Raw genomic sequence first — 18,072 nt, 5'->3', positions numbered from 1 at the left:
ACTGGACGAAGGAAGTACTTACTAGTGGCAACAGATTATTTCACCAAGGGGGTAGAAGCTGAACCCCTTGCCAAGATTCGAGACATTGATGTGAAGAACTTCATCTAGAAGAACATCATTACCAGGTTTGAGATTCTAAGAGCAATAGTTGCAGACAATGGAACACAATTTGACAGTAAGCTAATCAAAAGCTTCTGTACAAAATTCAAAATCAAGAATTACTTTTCAACCCTAAGTTTTCCTCAAAGCAATGGACAAGCAGAAGCGTCCAACAAAGTTATCTTGGATGTGATAAAGAAAAGGCTGCAAGCAGCAAAGGGAAAGTGGGTAGATGAATTACCCAGTGTACTCTGGGCATATCGGACTACGCCGAGACTATCAACGAGGGAATCTCCGTTTGCCATGGCTTATGGCACAGAAGCAGTCATTCCACTGGAGGTCGGCATCCTAGGGATCAGAACCCAGGCAGTGGAGAATAGAACTAATGATGTATTTTTAGCCCGAGATCTGGATCTTCTAGAAGAGAGAAGAGAGAAAGCAGTAATTCAACTGGGGGCATACCAGCAGCAACTTGCCAGGGCTTATAATAAGAAGGTGAGCCCGCGAGAGTTCCAAGTTGATGACCTCGTCCTGAGAAAGGTCGTTGGCAACAAGAAGGATCCTAGAGAAGGCAAGCTTGGCTCAAATTGGGAAGGACCCTATAGAATCATCTCGGTCTTGGGCAACGGGGCATATCAACTTGAGGATTGCAAAGGCAAAGAGCTACCAAGACCCTGGAATACTTACAATCTGAAATTTTTTTATCATTAGACTTTCTTGTTCTTTGTTATTAGCCGAAGTAATAATAAAGTTTTAGCTTTATTTTTTTTCACTTGTGACTGATAAGATACTTGACGATGTCTCTGGAATATATGCATAATGAGAACCCAAGTGGAACTTAAGCTCACATTAGGGGGCAGAGAGTTGGGAAATGGTTCCTGGAAAGGTAGAATTTACAAACTAAAATTAGTTTAACGCTTGTTGAAATTTAAGTTTACAAGTTGAAGTTAAACTGAGGTCATGTTTAACGCTTGTTGAAACTTAAGTTTACAAGTTGAAGTTAAACCGAGGTCACGTTTAACGCTTGTTTACAAGTTGAAGTTAAACCGAGGTCACGTTTAACGCTTGTTTACAAGTTGAAGTTAAACCGAGGTCATGTTTAACGCTTGTTGAAATTTTAAGTTTACAAGTTGAAGTTAAACTGAGGTCATGTTTAACACTTGTTGAAACTTAAGTTTACTAGTTGAAGTTAAACTGAGGTTATGTTTAACACTTGTTGAAATTTGTGAAAAATTTACAAGTTGAAATTAAACCGAGGTTATGACTAAAAGAAATTGGTCTAAACACTTGTTGAGATTTTTTTTAGAAAAATTTACAAGTTAAGACCAAGGTTGTATTAAAAGAAGTACTTATGTACTTGCGAGGTAAACCATTGGTTTGTATAACTGAGGTATATGACCCTGAGGAAATTGCACGGATAATGGTGTATGCTTGAAAGCATGCAAAATTATTCTAAGTACAGAATCATACAAGAGTCATACAAAGGAAATTGAACTTGAATTCAGAAGATTCAGTTCAAAATGAAGAGGGCACTTCGGCCTACCAAAAGAGTAGTTGTTCAGAAATTACAAAAGTGGCACTTCGGCCAGATCCAAGCTTACATTGATTCAAAGAGAAAAGACAAAGTACTACGTACAAAGCAAAAAGCCAAGACTATTGGGCATCAGCAGTAGGATGGGGCTCCGAAGATATTTGAGAATTATTCTCAGCGTCTTTCTCAGCAGCGAGCTCAACATCGATCTCTTTGAGAGTCTAGTCGATGCTCTTGTCGACAATGGGCACGTCCGATGTTGTCTTCTCAAGACTGTCATTTTTGGGGACCTCACCCTCCTCGTCTTGAGTCAAGTCTAGGACTTGCTCATTTGGAGCAGGGGACTTGGCCCCAGCAGCTTCCTTCGATTTCCTCACCAAAGCTTCCTCCTCAGACTCAAAATCGTCTTTGGATTGGCTTGGAGTAGGGGGGAATGGCAGGGGTAGGACGTCGGCATTCTTGAGGGGGGAGTCCTCAGGGACGTCAAGCTTTTTTAGAGCAGCCATCCAACCAAAGGTGAAACCCTTGTTGCATGCCTGCTTCACTTGTTTTTTGTAGTCCTCCTTGACGTTGACCGCCCCCTCTGCATATGCCCTCTCATCGGCGGCCTTGATATCGGCCTCCTTTGTGGCTAAGGCATCTTGGAGTTCTCTTTGGGCCTCGGCCATCTTTTCTTCGGTCTCTTTCTTTTCGGCCTCAAGAACCTTCTTAATGGCCTCTACAGCATCTGTTTTTTCCTTGGCCACGTCTTTGGCTTTAATGGCTACCGCAGCCTGATCTGACAAGGTCTTCATTTTTGCCCCGGCCCTTTTGATAGCCTTCTGTATACCACCAACCTTACTGATCTTGTCGGCCAACTCCTTCCTTATTTCAAAAGATTGCATATAGAAGGAGTGGGCGTGCTGGATCACCTAAGAGAAAATGAATAGAACAAAAGTTAGTAGAAAATTCTCTTAAGTATGGAAAAATAGAGAAAGAAAATTAGCAAGTGAAGGGACTTACTTGAACGGAGTGTTGCAACATCAAGGCGAAGTTTTCATACTGGCTCATCTCGGCGTTGCGATCGAGATCTCCAGGAAGGAGCAAAGCTGTAGTAAGGGCAACGTTGACGTTAACGTCATCGGTACTATCGCTAGATCTAACCAACCTATCCTCCAGTGTAATTGGGGGGGACCAAGGGGAGTCAAACTTCATGGAGCGCAAAGCTGTTACCGATTCGGACCTCGGCCTCTTCGATCGAGTTGATTGGGATGGTTCGACCTCGGCAGGCCTCTTCTCGAGGACGAAGGGGGTATTCTTGCTTTCAGTCAATTTTGAAATTGGCAAGGTGTCCTTAGTGTCAATCTGAGTCACCGTTGCTTTTGGCTGAGCCTTCTTCAGTCTTTTTTGTTTCGGCTCGACTGAGATGGTGCTGGTTGAGCGTCAACAATGGTAAGGATGTCGGCCAAGAGATCTTCAGTGACTACTTTCTTGCGGCCCATCTCAGCAGCGAAAATAGTTCGGTGTCATCGACGGCATTGAGATGATGGGATTAGCTGTGGAGCCGAGGTAGATAGTTGCTCTGCTGGATCAGAGGTTGACCCCTAATCTAGCCGAGATGATGAAGATGTGGGAGGAGTAGTGGCGGACGGAAGAGACTGACTCTTCTTCTTTTTTGGAACATCGGGAAGAACCGACTTGTAAGTGGGAATGAAGTTAAGTAGCAAAGGGGCTCTCCGCTTGTGAACTGGCAAATCCAGAAGCTTCTTTAAGTCCTTGCCAGGGAAGAAGGACTTGCAAAAGCCCTTTGGTAGTTAAAAAGAAGAGCACAGACGCTAGAACAAAGTATTGAAAACTTGGAAAAAAAAAAACAAGGAAAGGTGACACTTAGCTCTTACCATCTCCTTCCCTGAAAACTGTTCGGCTTAGGGGATAAAGGTGGAGGTCATCGTTTGATTGAAACTCCCAGTTGCCCGAGACGATGAAGTAATCATCTCCAGCACCCTTGTTTCAGTCTAGGAGGTCAACAATAGGCTTGTACTCCGTGGACCTCGGCTTGAGGTAATAGATGTGGCCTTTTTCCGATTTTAGGCGACACATAGTGTAGCAGTACTAGATGTTGGCAACGGTAACCCTAGTATCTTCTTTCTTGGCTAAGGCGATTATGCCATTAATAACTCAATAAGAGTTGATGGCAAGTTGCATTGGGTTCAATTTGTAGTAGTGGAGGACTTCTCGGAAAAGGGTGTCAAGTGGAAACCTAAGTCCACACTCGATAAAGGCCACTACTGGGAAAGGCATGAGGTTCACGTCGGGCATAATGGAATCCTCCTCCCCTGCTAACCTGAAGTGGACGTCGGCAGGAATGGAAAACTCCTGCCTAAAGTACTCTAACTTAGTCGGGGTATCTACCCTATGCTTCTACATACCCATGATGTCGGCTTGAGTGGAAGGTGTAGGATTTCAAAAAGAAGTGTTTTGTGACGATTTAGAAGGACCTCAGCTAAAACCTAAATGCGAGCTAGGGTAAGAATTTTTGGGGATTTTAAGGGGAATTCGCTTCAGTTTTTCCTAAAAAATTGTGGGTTCTACAAGTAAATCCCAAACCTAGATCTATGGAAACGAAAATTGAAGGCACGAATCTAGAAAAGACACAGAAAACAGAAAACAAGAACATGTTTCAGAATCAAGAACAATGATGAACTATCAAGAACATTGTGACAAAGTGTGCATAAAGGTGCGAGGCCAAGAACAGTGGCAAAAGTGAACAAATTTGTGAACAGTGTGTGTGTATTCAAGACACGAGTTGGGCAGAAACAAAATCGTAAAATAAGCATGCTCAGATACGTGATTCATAAATCAAGAACTTAAGCAAAACAGCAATGGCAACGAATAATAAAAGCTTTTTGAAGAGAAATGAGGAATTGAAATAAAAAAGAACAGTGACTCACCCAAGAAAAATTAAGCCGAAGTAAAGTTTGCTGGGATCAGACGATAGCCAGAAGCAAGGAAGTGCAGCAGAAGCCTCAGCGGACGAGAAAGTGAGACTGGTTGCAGAAAGCTTCGCGAAAACAGCAATGGAGGATTTAGGAGAATAAAGAGGGAGAGAGTTTTTGCACGAAGACAATGATGTAAAGTGAAAAGACGAAGAGAAAGGGTGCTAGTTTTGTCAAAAACACGAAAAGGTGATAAAATGAAATTGATGAGCCTAGAACGACGTATTTGTCAGACGGCGCACGCAGGCGCAAGGCGACTTAAATAGCGCGTATTGGACACGGTCCAATGGGGGACAGACGCGTGGAAGAAACGGTTGAAATGTTGTGCGTGACAGCTCATACGCGTGATAAAACTCTTGGAGTTCTTGGTTTAATAAAGCAATGACCCCGGCTAGTAGGGAGATCTCAGCTAAATAACTCGAATAAACTAGGTTGTTGGTTCTAAAAACCTTGATGAGACAGACTACAGGACCTGGTCATATGAAGCCGACGTACTATGACCTCGGTAATGGATGATAGAGCAAGATAACTGACATGCTATACGATATGACGATATAGGTTCCATCACCTCAGGATGCCGAGGTAATAGAACCTAGGGGCAATTGTGGGGACATATTTTCTGAGTGCCAACACGTGGCCAAGGTAACGCCGGAGTATTAGCTGAGGTGCCACGTGTCCTGGTCATGACGCCGAGGTGATCTCGGTTAGGCCGAGGTTATCTCCGAAGATATTAGAGTCCGGGATAAACGGATAAAGGACAAGAGTCCTGGATTGAATGGGACTTCAGTTTGGATAAGGATAAGACTCTTAGAGAGTTTATCCCAATCCTACTGAGAGTCCAAGATTAGCAATAATCCTAAATCCAATAGAGCTAGGCTTCTATTGGGACTAGGACTATGTTGGCTATAAAGAAGAGGCACCCCCATGCGTCTAAGGTGCGTTTTTTGTATTCTGAATAAGTGAATTAAGCACTTTTGCTATCTTTGAGAGATAACTGACTTGATCATCGGAGTGCCCCCAAATGGACGAACCACCGCCGGAATCTCTTCTTTCTGTTGCAGGTCATTCAGGCACCATCTATTCCGCTAGTGCTCTCCAGTTGAATACTAAGTTGGCAATGTGGTCAGAAATTGACATTAAAAAACTTGATAGAGAGTCGGTTAGAAAATAATCATGGTTCACATTGATGGTCGATTGCTAGTTTTTGGAATGTGTATTTTTTGTTCGTTTCCTTATGGCATTCACAAACACTAATTTTAGTAAAGGCTACTGAGGTGAGGACCCTGAAAATCCAAGAGTCAAAAGCCAGGTCTCTTCATGGGAAAAGTTCTCTGTCCAAGAAGAGGAGAGCAAAGAGAATATATTATTGTTTGCAAGGTAGAATTCCACATGACCAAACGAATCCAATTTCAAAAGAAATCAATGAATGGATTAAAATGGGGCAGAGTAAAACCTGTGAATATGGCTTTGAGACGTTCACTTCTGATCTACTGTTAAGCTACAAGGTTAGAAATATCGTGGGAAATTGGATTAGGAATAACGGAACGTGCCATTGTTGTCAAATCACTCTTAGTGTTCCTGTTTACAGTAGACACTATTAAGGGTTGCTTGTTTTAAAAAAAAAAAATGGTATGTAAATTTTTATTTTTATTTTTATTTTTTTGAATTGTATATTTGTGTTTTGTTTTTAATCTTTTTCCAGGTAAAATTATATAAGTACCTATATCATGAAAAATCTGAACAAACTTTACTCTGGGAACAGCTGAGTAAAGCAAAAGTAATTTTGTTTTGAGATGTATTATGGTAAGGATGCAATTGACAATTTTCATTGAAGTACTTTATCACAGTAAGCCTTGGTATCTGACTCTAAAAGACCATTTCTTTTGCAATTTATGTATTTTTTTTATGTGTTTTTATTTATAAAAAAAAAATTTGTTATTTTTCTTGTGTGTATAAAAAAAATTTTGTTTTCTTTTACAAAAAAAAAAAAAAAAAAAAAAAAAAAAAAAAAAAAAAAAAAATTGGAGCAATGATTGTATTGTTTCTTTCTCATTCTGTGCTAGAGATTATTAATTTAGTTGTAATTTTGTTACATTAGAATTATAATTTTGTCTTAGTCCATTACACTATTTCTCATTATAATACTCATTTATTTCATACTCAGTCTTATCACATGCATGTTACTACACAGTTATTCATTGACTGATTTGGGATCACAACCTTTGAAAATCTTGATGTCTGATGCGGAGACTATAACCCGTGTGAGATTTTAAGCCTATCATTCTTTTTGGAGGGTAATTTCATATTTGTTCTTAATTTTCTTTGACAACTCATTATGTTGTTGTTAAGTCTCATTATTCTTTCAATTGGTCAAAAACATTGAAATCATCATTTTTATGCCATTTTGTCATTGTAATATATGGATCATACTACATTTTGAGAAATGATTTTAAGTCATCTTTCTTTGTTTGAGCCTTATTATTATTATTATTATTATTATTATTATTATTATTATTATTATTATTATTATTATTATTATATTTCTTGTTTCAATTACCACTTGTTACCCCATTGAGCCTATACAGAAAATTTTTTTATTCATTTAGCCATTTCTTCCAGTGTCTCAAGAATGAATTTCATCTGTTATATTGGGAGAAGCTATCTTGTGAATGGAACAAGAAACTGTAAAAATAAAAATAATATATATATATATATGTGTGTGTGTGTGTGTGTGTGTGTGTGTGTTACCTCCATGATTGAAAAATGAAAAAAAAAAATATATATATATATATATATATATCATGGAGAGTGTTTAAAAATTGGTTGCAAATCACATGAAAGAAAGGAGTTAAAAGGGCGGGTTAGTGAAGTAGTGCTCCATATATGTTACATATGTTTAATTCATTTCTTGGACACTTGTTTTTCACCCTTACCCAATTCTATAAATAAATCCCTTTGACCCAACATTACAACAAAAAATCAAGTCCTATTTGATCTTGGGACTAGCATGATTTTTCAAATGACAACTTAGCATAATTTCATTGTTTTTGGCATTCATATCATGAGACTATATACTTTTCTTTCTATACAGTGTTTTTCATTGCTAAATGTGAGAAATTTTTGCCTTGTTAAACATAAGTCTTTTCTCACATACATACACTAGTGACCTAATCCATTCCAAAGTGCTTCATTTATTGAGAGTAAACTGGAGAGAATTGAGTCAAAGCATGCTTCTAATGGAAATTTTGGGGTTGTATTTTGTTTGATATTAAGGATATATTTGTGTCATTAAAAAAAAGAAAAAATAACAAACTCACACACACCAAGTTTAGAAATAAATGTGATATTACTAATGATTGCTAATGTTTTGTACTTTGACTGATTATTTTTCTAATGTAGGAAAATTACGATTTTCAAGACTTCTAGCTATTGGATAGAAGATATTCTTTTAGCTCAATTTTTTTTTAAAATAATAATAATAATTTGAATTTTGTAGGTATATTCACTATAAACTCTCACGAGACTACAACTTGTCCACTAGGAGTAACGTAGGGTTTCAAAGGCTAGTTGCATACATTAAATGCAATCGTGTTCCCTGTGAAATTGGCTTAAATAGATTTCATTTTATTTCCTTTTAGTTTTGTTTTGCTGGAGGACTAGCAAAGTGTAAGTTGGGGGGGGGGGGTGTGATCGGTGCCTAAATAAAATGTTACACATTTAACCCACTGATAGACACTTTATTAGTCCATTTATTTGTATTATTTTATAGTTTTGTGTGATTTTGTGTATTTATACATATTTTGAATGTTTGTACATAAATTGTTATGAATAATATATTTTAATATTATAAAATAATAATAGTAATAATAAAATAAAAATCTTTCGGTGATTCACCCCACCATTCTCATCATATCCATCCAACATCATCGTTATATACATAATAATAAAAGGAAAAGAAAAAGAAGAAAGAAAGTTGGTCTACCAACTTTCATTTAATTATTGTTTATTTTATTATTTGCTCTTGTTTTGCAACTCTATAAATTGAGGAGCTCAGGTGAGGCATGGGCACACAGAGCAGGAGAGGACACCAAGAGAGCTGGGAAGAAAAATTAGTGAGAAAGTGTTGAGTGTTTCTTTTGTAGAGTGATAGTTCCACAATTATGTGAAACTAATTTCCTAATCTTAGGGTTAAGATGAAACTCTAATCAAGTGATTGGGGTAGTTTGTATTTAGTTTTATAGAATTTTAATTGATTTGGATACTGTTTTATAACTCAAATTTTTATGCAAATATTGTTTTATCAAATTATGCGTTCACTGGTTATGAATACATGTTATACAAATGATTTTCATGCTTGTGTGATAAAATTATTAGACGAGTCATACCTAATAAGGCAGGTCTTGCATCAACCTTAGTTTAGCAGTGACGATCCATGCTAAGCGAAGATGATTCGTGGCTTTCTGATTTTAAAACACAAATCTTTTTAAGTGATGTGTCCCGACCAAGACACATCATAGTACCCATTTCAATGATTTCTACAATATAAATACGAACAACCCCCAATTATCAGATTCGTAGCTTCGACACAATGTGATGTAACATGATACCCTCTTGAACCATAAAATGGCTCTTCTCCTAACTCAGGACAAGGTTGGTTTCTATGCAACGCTTAAGAACCTTGGTTAAATTTTGGAGACACTCCTCAAAAGATAGGCCAAAAACCGAGAAGTCATCCACGAAAACCTGAAGAAATTTTTTTACCATGTTAGAAAAAATAGCCATCATGCATCTTTAAAAGGTCACTGATGCATTACACAACCTAAATGGCATACGCAGGTAAGCAAATGTACCGAAAGGGCAAGTAAAAATTGTTTTCTCTTGGTCATCAGGAAAGAGTGGCCCTTGATTGTATCCAGAATAGCCATCTAGGAAACTATAAAAACTCTGACCCGCTAACCGCTCTAGGATTTGATCAATAAAGGGTAATGGAAAGTGATCATTCCTAGTCATGGAGTTAAGTTTCTTATAGTCAATATAGACGGGCCACCCAGTAGCGGTACGTGTAGGAATTAGCTCGCCGTTCTCATTTTCAACCACTGTAATTCTTGACTCCTTGGGTACAACCTGTGTGGGACTTACCCACTTGCTATCAAAGATGGGGTTAATGATACCCGCATCTAAAGTTTTCACCACTTCCTTTTTCACTACTTTTTTCATGTTGGGATTCAATCTTCGTTGCATCTCACGTGTAGGTTTTGCATTCTCTTCAAGATAAATGCTATGCATGCAAACAGAGGGATCAATTCCCTTCAAATCAGCCGCTGGCCACCCTATGGAACTCTTATGCTCTATGAACACACTTAAAAGGGAACACTCTTGCTCTCTAGACAGGTTAGATGCAATAATCATAGAAAGAGTGTTATCAACCCCCAAGAAAGAGCATTTAAGTGAAGCTGGAAGGGGATTCAACTCAAGTTTTGGTGGTGACTCAATGGAAGGTAATGCTGGCTCACTAGAGAGGGCAGGTGGAGGCTCAAATCGGGGTTCCTATGGTTAAAAGTTCAGGTGCGAATCAAGCAAAGCATTGACCTCCGCAATGGATTTGTCAATATCATAGTTTTCAAACCAGAAATGAGTGAGACATGCCTATAAAGGATCCATTGAGATGATAAACGGAATAATGTCTTCAACCAACTGATCAACCACATCAACTGTATAACATTCTTCCTCATTAGATGGATGTTGGGATGCATAAAACACATTCATTTTGACTTGCTTGTTTCCAAATGATACTTCCATCACCCCTATTTTACAATTGATGCATGCATTGGCTTTGGCTAAGAAAGGTCGCCCTAAGATGACTGGGATTTGCTTCTTATTAAGTATAACAGGTTCCATGTCAAGGACAATAAAATCAACAAGAAATTAGAACATATCGACCTTAACCGGGACATCCTCAAATATGCCATAAGGAGTTTTAAGGGAACGATCAACTAATTGAAGAGTCACTAATATGGGTTTCAACTCACCAAGCCCAAATTCCTCATACACCGAATATAGAAAAAGATTAACACTAGCACTTATGTCAAAAAGTGCTTTATCGATCAAATGATTACCAATGATACAAGAGATTGAACGTGCACCTGGATCTTTAAGCTTAGGGGTAGTGTTGTTGGTCAGAATGGAACTCACTTGTTCAGTGAGTAGAATCTTTTGGGTCACATGGGTCTTGGATTTACACTTTTGCGTGCACAAGTCTTTGAGGAATTTGGCATAGGAGGGTACCTGTCTAATGGCTTCCAATAGGGGGAGATTGATTTTCACTTGTTCGAACACCTTCATCATTGCTTCAGTGGATGCCTTTTTCTTACTGAAGGGAGAAGAGGTGTCTAAACATTGGGGAAATAGTGCTTTTGGCACATAAGGTGTCGTAAGCTCACATGGTGGTCTCGGGGAAAGACAATTGTTTCCGGTCTCATCACTTTGTTCTGGTGGATTTGGAATTTGACTACTCCGCTCACCCATGTTTTTCACTGTCCCAGTAGTTCGGTTTGGTATTTCTAGACCACTCCTAAGAATCATGACCAATTCAATTTGCTCTATGTTCTTTCCATTAGATGATTCTATCCCATATTGCCCCTTTGGATTTTTGACTAGCTGACTAGGCAAATTGTCCTTCCTCTTTCTTACTCAATGTGTTACCCGTTTGGCCAATTTGGGTCTCAAGTTTTGCAATGGACTGGCCATGATAATGGACAAGCTGGTTTGTAGCCTGCAAAAGTTGTAACACATTTTCCTCAAAAAGGTAAATTTTTCCTAGGAGGATATTGGTATGACTGTTGAGACACAAGACGGTAAAGGTGGATTAGTAGAATTTTGAAAACTCTGCCTTGTTGGAGGTGTAACATAGGAATTTCCTTGTGATTGTGAACACCAAGAAAAGTTTGGATGGTTTCTCCATCCCGAGTTATAGGTGTTCGAGAATGGATCATTACTCGGTTTAGAGAAACTGTTGACCGCATTGACATGCTCCGAATCTGACTTGGGACATTGAGGTGTTGATGGACACTAGGTCTCATAGTGCACGGGAATTAAACAAATTGAGCAAGCCTCTTGGTGAGGGGGTTGTGTGAGTTGCGGAGAAATGTGTCCTATTGCTAACAGTTGATCCATTTTTTTAGACAACATTTCGACTCGATGAGCAATATCAATGTTATGTCTTACCTCATATAAACCACTTCGCTTAGTACCACTAGGGGTTGGTTGGTTTTCATGCCGGGAGGCAGACACATGGTGCACAAAGTTTTCACTCAGATTTTCAAACAACTCCCAAGCCTCTACGTCACTCCTATTCATAAACATCCCTCCACAAGTTGAATCGACCATTTGCTTAAATGAGTCAGTCAAAATAGAATAAAAGATGTGAACAAGTTGCCATTGAGCGATCTCATGATGGGGACACTAATGTAGTAAATCCCGAAACCTTTCCCAAGTCTAATGGAAGTGCTCACCATCAATTTGAGAAAAATTGTGGATGGCACGCCTTAATTGATTGGTTTTTTCCTATGGGAAAAAAATTGTCCAAGAATTTTTACCTCATTTGGCCCCAGGTTGTGATACTGTTTGCGGGTAAGGATTTTAGCTAGTGCTTGGCCTTGTCCTTAAGTGAAAAAGGAAAAAGTCTCAACCTAAGGACTTCATCAGTGACATTTTGGAATTTCACTGTAGAACAGGTTTTTGAAAAGTCACTAAGATGCTTGTTGGAATCCTCATTACTAAGCCCATAAAAGGATGGAAGCATTTGAATGATGGTGGGCCTAATCTCATAATGGGTCATGTCGATAGTCGACAATTGAATGCAAGATGTTGACACATCGACAATAGGTGTAAAGTGCGCCTTCTGTGGTCTAGGTTGATCTTCTATTGCTTCAGCCATTGCTAAAGTCAGTTTATATTTTCGAAGATTTCTAAGGGTCCGCTCTAGATCAGGGTCGTACACTAATTTTGGATAATAAGAACAACGACCATGCATACAACACACTTACATTTATTTATTTATTAATGTACAAAAACACACATAAACCAACCAAGTAGGCAGTAGGCTAAAAAAACAAAATAAAATAAATTAAAGTATAGTAAAATAAAAAGAGGTATAGGACCTCCTTGAAAAAGAAAATAAATGTACAGAAAAAAATAAAATTAAACAAAATAAATGTCCAACAGAGGTAATTAATCTACTAGTGTCCAACAAAGGTAAATAGTCCACAAATTATAAGTTCAGTATGGGTATCTCCTTTCTGTGTCACGGTATCAAATTTTTATTTTTATTTTTATTATTATTTTTATTTTTATTTTTTTGCAAAAGAAACCAAATTTAGATTTTTATTTTTTCATTTTTTTAAATTCACCTACATAAACAATTAAAAACTATATAGATAGAAAAGTTAGAAATATGACAAGCTAATTGAAATTTCTAAATTAAACAATTTACCAGTAATTCCCGGTAACGGCGCCAAAATTTGATATGGTCGTTTGCACACCAAAATATATTAATTAAGACCGAATAATAACCACTACTCTAAAATATAGCAGTTGAGAACGAATGTCGAACCATAGAGATTATGAAACTTGACTTTAATGTGAAGATTTCTAGCTGGAGAATGGAAAATAATAAAAGAAAAACCTTAGTGCTTGAAACCCACTACGAATCTTATAATTAGGGGTTGTTTCTGTTTAGATTGTAAAAAATTATTGAAATGGGTACTATGATGTGTCTTGGTCGGGACACATCACTTTAAAAGATTTGTGTTTGTGCGGGAAATCCCACATCGGTCTGTGAGGGACTACTTTCCCACCTTATAAGCAGGCTGGCTCCTCTTACCTTGCATAGGCCTTTTCCCCCAGTGAATAAAGCCACCGGTCGCCGTGCCTTGTACATATTGTCCGCTTTGGCATTCCGACCGCACGGTTTTGTTCCTCCCCCACTGGGGGAAAAGGCCTATGCAAGGTAAGAGGAGCCAGCCTGCTTATAAGGTGGGAAAGTAGTCCCTCACAGACCGATGTGGGATTTCCCGCACATTAGCCCCCAGCCGCGCTGGCTCCGGTCACCCCGGAGGGAGTTCCCACAGACGGCGCCAAATAAAGCCACCGGTCCCCGTGCCTTGCACATATTGTCCGCTTTGGCATTCCGACCGCACGGTTTTGTTCCTTCCCCACTGGGGGAAAAGGCCTATGCAAGGTAAGAGGAGCCAGCCTGCTTATAAGGTAGGAAAGTAGTCCCTCACAGACCGATGTGGGATTTCCCGCACAGTGTTTTAAAATCAAAAAGTCACGAATCATCTTGGCTTAGTATGGATCGTCACCGCTAAACTAAGGTTGATGCACGACCTGTCTTACTAAATATGACTTGTCTAACAATTTTATTACACAAGCATGAAAAATATTTATATAACATGTATTCATAACCAGTGAGCACATAATTTGATAAAATAATATTTACAAAAAAATCTAAGTTATACAACAACACCCAAATCAATTAAAATTCTACAAAACTAAATACAAATTACCCCTATCACTTGATTAGAGTTTCATCAACCCTAAGATTAGGAAATTAGTTCCACATAATTGTGGAACTACCTCTCTTAAAAATAAAAAAATAAAAATAAAAAAAATAAAAAAAAAAAAACTTTACACACGCTCACTAATTTTTTTTCTTAGCTCTCTCGGTATCCTGTGTGTCCATACTTCACCCGAGGTCCTCAATTTATAGACCTGCAAATAAAGAGCAAATAATAAAATAAACAAGAATTAAATGAAACTTGGCAGTCCAACTTTCTTTCTCCTTTTTCTTTTCTTTTTATTATTGTGTATATAATGATGATGTCGGATGGATATGATGATAACAGTGGGGTGAATCACCAAACGATTTTTACTTTTTTATTATTATTATTATTTATTTTATTTTATAATATTAAAATATATTATTTATAATAATTTATATACAAACATTCAAAATATACATAAATATACAAAATACACAAAACTATAAAATAATACAAATAAATGGACTAGTAAAATGTATATTAGCGGGTTAAATGTATAATATTTAGGCACCGATCAAGCATTGTATGTATAATTCAAGGGTGCAGAATCTTTATGAAGCATTTTATGATTTTTTTTTTTTTTTTCATGATCCCTAGCATTACTCATGTATAATTCAAGAGTGTAGAATCTTCACAAAGCATTTTATGATATTTTTTCATGATCCCTAACATTACTCATGTATAATCCAAAGGTATAGAATCTTCATGAAGTATTTTTTTCATAATTCCTAACATTGCTCTTATTTTAATTTGATTCCTACATTTTGAGTGTATTTTTAATTGGTTTTTTTCCTCAAATTGGAGGTTAAATAATAATTTTGAGACACTTGTTAATTTTATAAGATGTACATATAGACAAAATTAAGAATCAAATTGTTCAAATTAAAAAAATAGGAATTAAAGTGAAATTTAAATTAAACTATAAGAGTGAAAAATATAAGTAACCCATAATTTGCTAAGAATAAATAAATTACATTTTTAATTCCTCAAATTTGATTTGAAGTTTGTTTTGACCACTATTATTTTAACTGAGTAATTTGAACATTACGTTTGAAGTCTACTTTCAGTTTGGTTGAAAGTACAAATGTGCATTGCACTAAAAACAAATAAAAAAAATAAAAAGATCATTAACTAGGGACAAAAATGAAAATACACACTGACCAAGTCATAACACAGGTTGGTTTGAGAATAGATTATTTTAGGAATTTTATAATTTTTTAATTAAAATTTAAGTGAAAAAAAATATATATGTTTGGCTTATTTTTTGATTTTTTATTAAAAAATAAAGTGCCAAAAGCTTAGAGGAAAGAAAATTTTGGCTTAGTTTCTTTTTGCGTAATTCGTTGACCTTTTTTTTATTATTATAATTCTCTCCATTCCAAAATATTAATCTCTTTTGAAAAATTTAACTTTTTTTTGTATAAAATTATTACATTTTAAAAATATTAACTTTTCAAAACTATCCTTTGATAGTATAATTATTACACTTCAAAAATATTACTAATGAATTTAGCAGAACAAAATAAAAAAAATTCATGTTATTTTAGCCTTACTAACGGTCCCTGTAATTTAGGATATGTCACTTTGGTCTCTGATCTTTTAATTATGATCCATTTGACCCTAAATTTTAAATTTTGTTCCAAATAAGAACAATTAAATACATTGTTTCATTTCTAAATAAAAAATGCTCCATTTTAAAGGCAAAGTCGTCAATTTGATAAAATATAAACTAGTTTAACAAAAATAAATGTCAAAGGTTATTTTTGAATTTTTAAAAATTATTTCAATCCCCCAAAGATAAAATTATATAAAAATAATAAATCTTCTACATTTTTATTTTTTATTTTTTTACTAAATTAATTTTTAGTATGTGTTTGAATGATGATCATGTGATGATCATGTAATGAGTAGTTATTTTTGTTAATGGTGGGCCTGGGCCTAGGACTGGCCTCGGGCTTGGGTGAGCCTGACCATTTTTTTTTTTTTTTTTCTATGAAAATTTTATTTTTTTCCACTAAAAAAGACACTGGGCCTCGGGTGGGCCAAGCCTTGAGTGGGCTTTAAATGGACCAATGAGCTGGGCCAAGCGGGTCGGGCTTCAAAATGATTGCCCAGGCTCAGGTTGGGCTCGGGCTTGGGCCCAAATAGGCCGGGCCCACCCTGGGCTATAGGCGGACTTCGAACTGCCCACAGATCGCAAACTATTTTTACACTCCTAACCATATTTAACTTCAGAAAAAGAGAAACCAATTTAACAAAAATGAATATCAAAAAAAATTATTTAAAAAAAATATTTATACCCCTTCAAAAGATAAAATTTTATAAAAATAATATGTTTTTAATTTTTTTTCTACCAAATTAATTTTTAGTTTCTTAAAAAAAAATTCTGAAAGTAAATTATGAAAACCAAACAAAACCAAACTAAACAAAATTTTATAACCAAGAAAGTGGTGCATTATCCATTAAAAACAACGTCATTATATTTCAAATAAAATATAAATTAACTAACACAAAATAAGTTGTATGATGACTTTGCCTTTAAAATGGATCATTTACAAATGAACTATTTTTGATTTTCCTTATTTAAAACAATATTCAAAATTTAAGATCAAATATATTATAATTAAAAAGTTAAAAATTAAAGTGACACAAACCCAAATTAAAGGGCCGGTTAATATAATTCGTCATATTTTAAAAAAATAAAATAAATAAAATAAAGATGTAATATTTTGGGACCGAATATTCTAAACTTGCACTGAGTTTCACTCATTTTTCTGTCAAACTATTAAGTTGACTGGACTCATCATCATCTCTATGACCAAACCAACTGGAAAAAAATGTTGAAAATTTGTAAAAATGTCTCACAATTGTATTTATAATAATGTGATATTATATGTATTAATTTTTAATTTATTATACATCTAATAATATAATATCTTATTCTTTTATTATATTATTGTGAATAGATTTGTGAATTAAAAATGTGAGTATATAGCATTATTCAACCAAACCCACACCACTCACCACCTGCAACTACTCACCATAGCCACCATAAACACAGCTGCTATCAAAGCATTACCACCATTAATCAACACCACCTTCCTCAGCTCCTCCCCGGGGCACTCACCGCAGCCAATCTACCTCTCCCATCCCCACACCCAAAGTGTTTTTTGAAATCCAAATCTATCCCACGTAATCTCTGAAACGCTTCCCCTCTGTAACAGCACCACAAATCACTTTGCTTCAATTTTGAAAAAATTTCAAAATCCAAGCTTCTTTTAAAGAGAAAATTTCATTTTTATCTCTATATTTTGCCTCGATTTTCAATGACATCCCCAGACTTTCAATAATTTGAATTTTGCTTCCAAAGTTTTTGAAATCTTATCAATTTTACCCATGTCGTCACATTTGAAATGGAAAAGGTTCAAAAAAAAAAATTACATTTTGGCTCCAAATTTCAAATGATAAATGCAAACCCATCCTCTCCTATCCAAACTATAGCGATTCTGGTTTTAGACCCAACTCATTTGATATTTTAGACTCGGGTTTCATGATTTTGTATTGTTGTTCTTGTCTTATTCCTCTCTTCCCTCCTTGAGTTTGGCTATAGGGTTGTATTGGTTGCGTTTGGAACAAGTTGGTAGCTTGGTCTTCAAACTTTTGTTGCCCAGAATTTTGCTCCTCCGCTCGAGCATCACTTTTTGTGCTCGAGCAGGCTTTGTGAATTCTCAATACTTTTGCAGGTCTACAAAACTACTAGGAGAGTGTATTCTACACTCGAGTAATGCTTCCCGCCTTTGAGCGGTCTCAGCTCGAGCGACCTTTCTTGAGCTAGAGCGTTGGTCTTCTATCTGCAAAACTACTG

The 18,072-nt window shown here is 36.4% G+C and overlaps 1 protein-coding gene across 1 annotated transcript; it reads right to left on the bottom strand.

Annotated features, from left to right (window-relative positions):
- Positions 1–9,396: 9,396 nt before the first annotated feature.
- On the bottom strand, positions 9,397–11,130 carry LOC114281608 (uncharacterized). Its single transcript, XM_082872025.1, has 2 exons — positions 10,552–11,130; positions 9,397–10,152 (listed from the first exon to the last, which is right to left on the bottom strand). The coding sequence occupies exons 1-2, from the start codon at positions 11,128–11,130 to the stop codon at positions 9,397–9,399; spliced, it is 1,335 nt and encodes a 444-aa protein (XP_082728151.1).
- Positions 11,131–18,072: the final 6,942 nt, after the last annotated feature.

The sequence above is a fragment of the Camellia sinensis genome, chromosome 5 (assembly GCF_055761805.1).
Source record: "Camellia sinensis isolate YWXY chromosome 5, ASM5576180v1, whole genome shotgun sequence".
NCBI classification, from domain to species: domain Eukaryota; kingdom Viridiplantae; phylum Streptophyta; class Magnoliopsida; order Ericales; family Theaceae; genus Camellia; species Camellia sinensis.
This window is presented reverse-complemented; position numbering and strand designations above follow the sequence as displayed.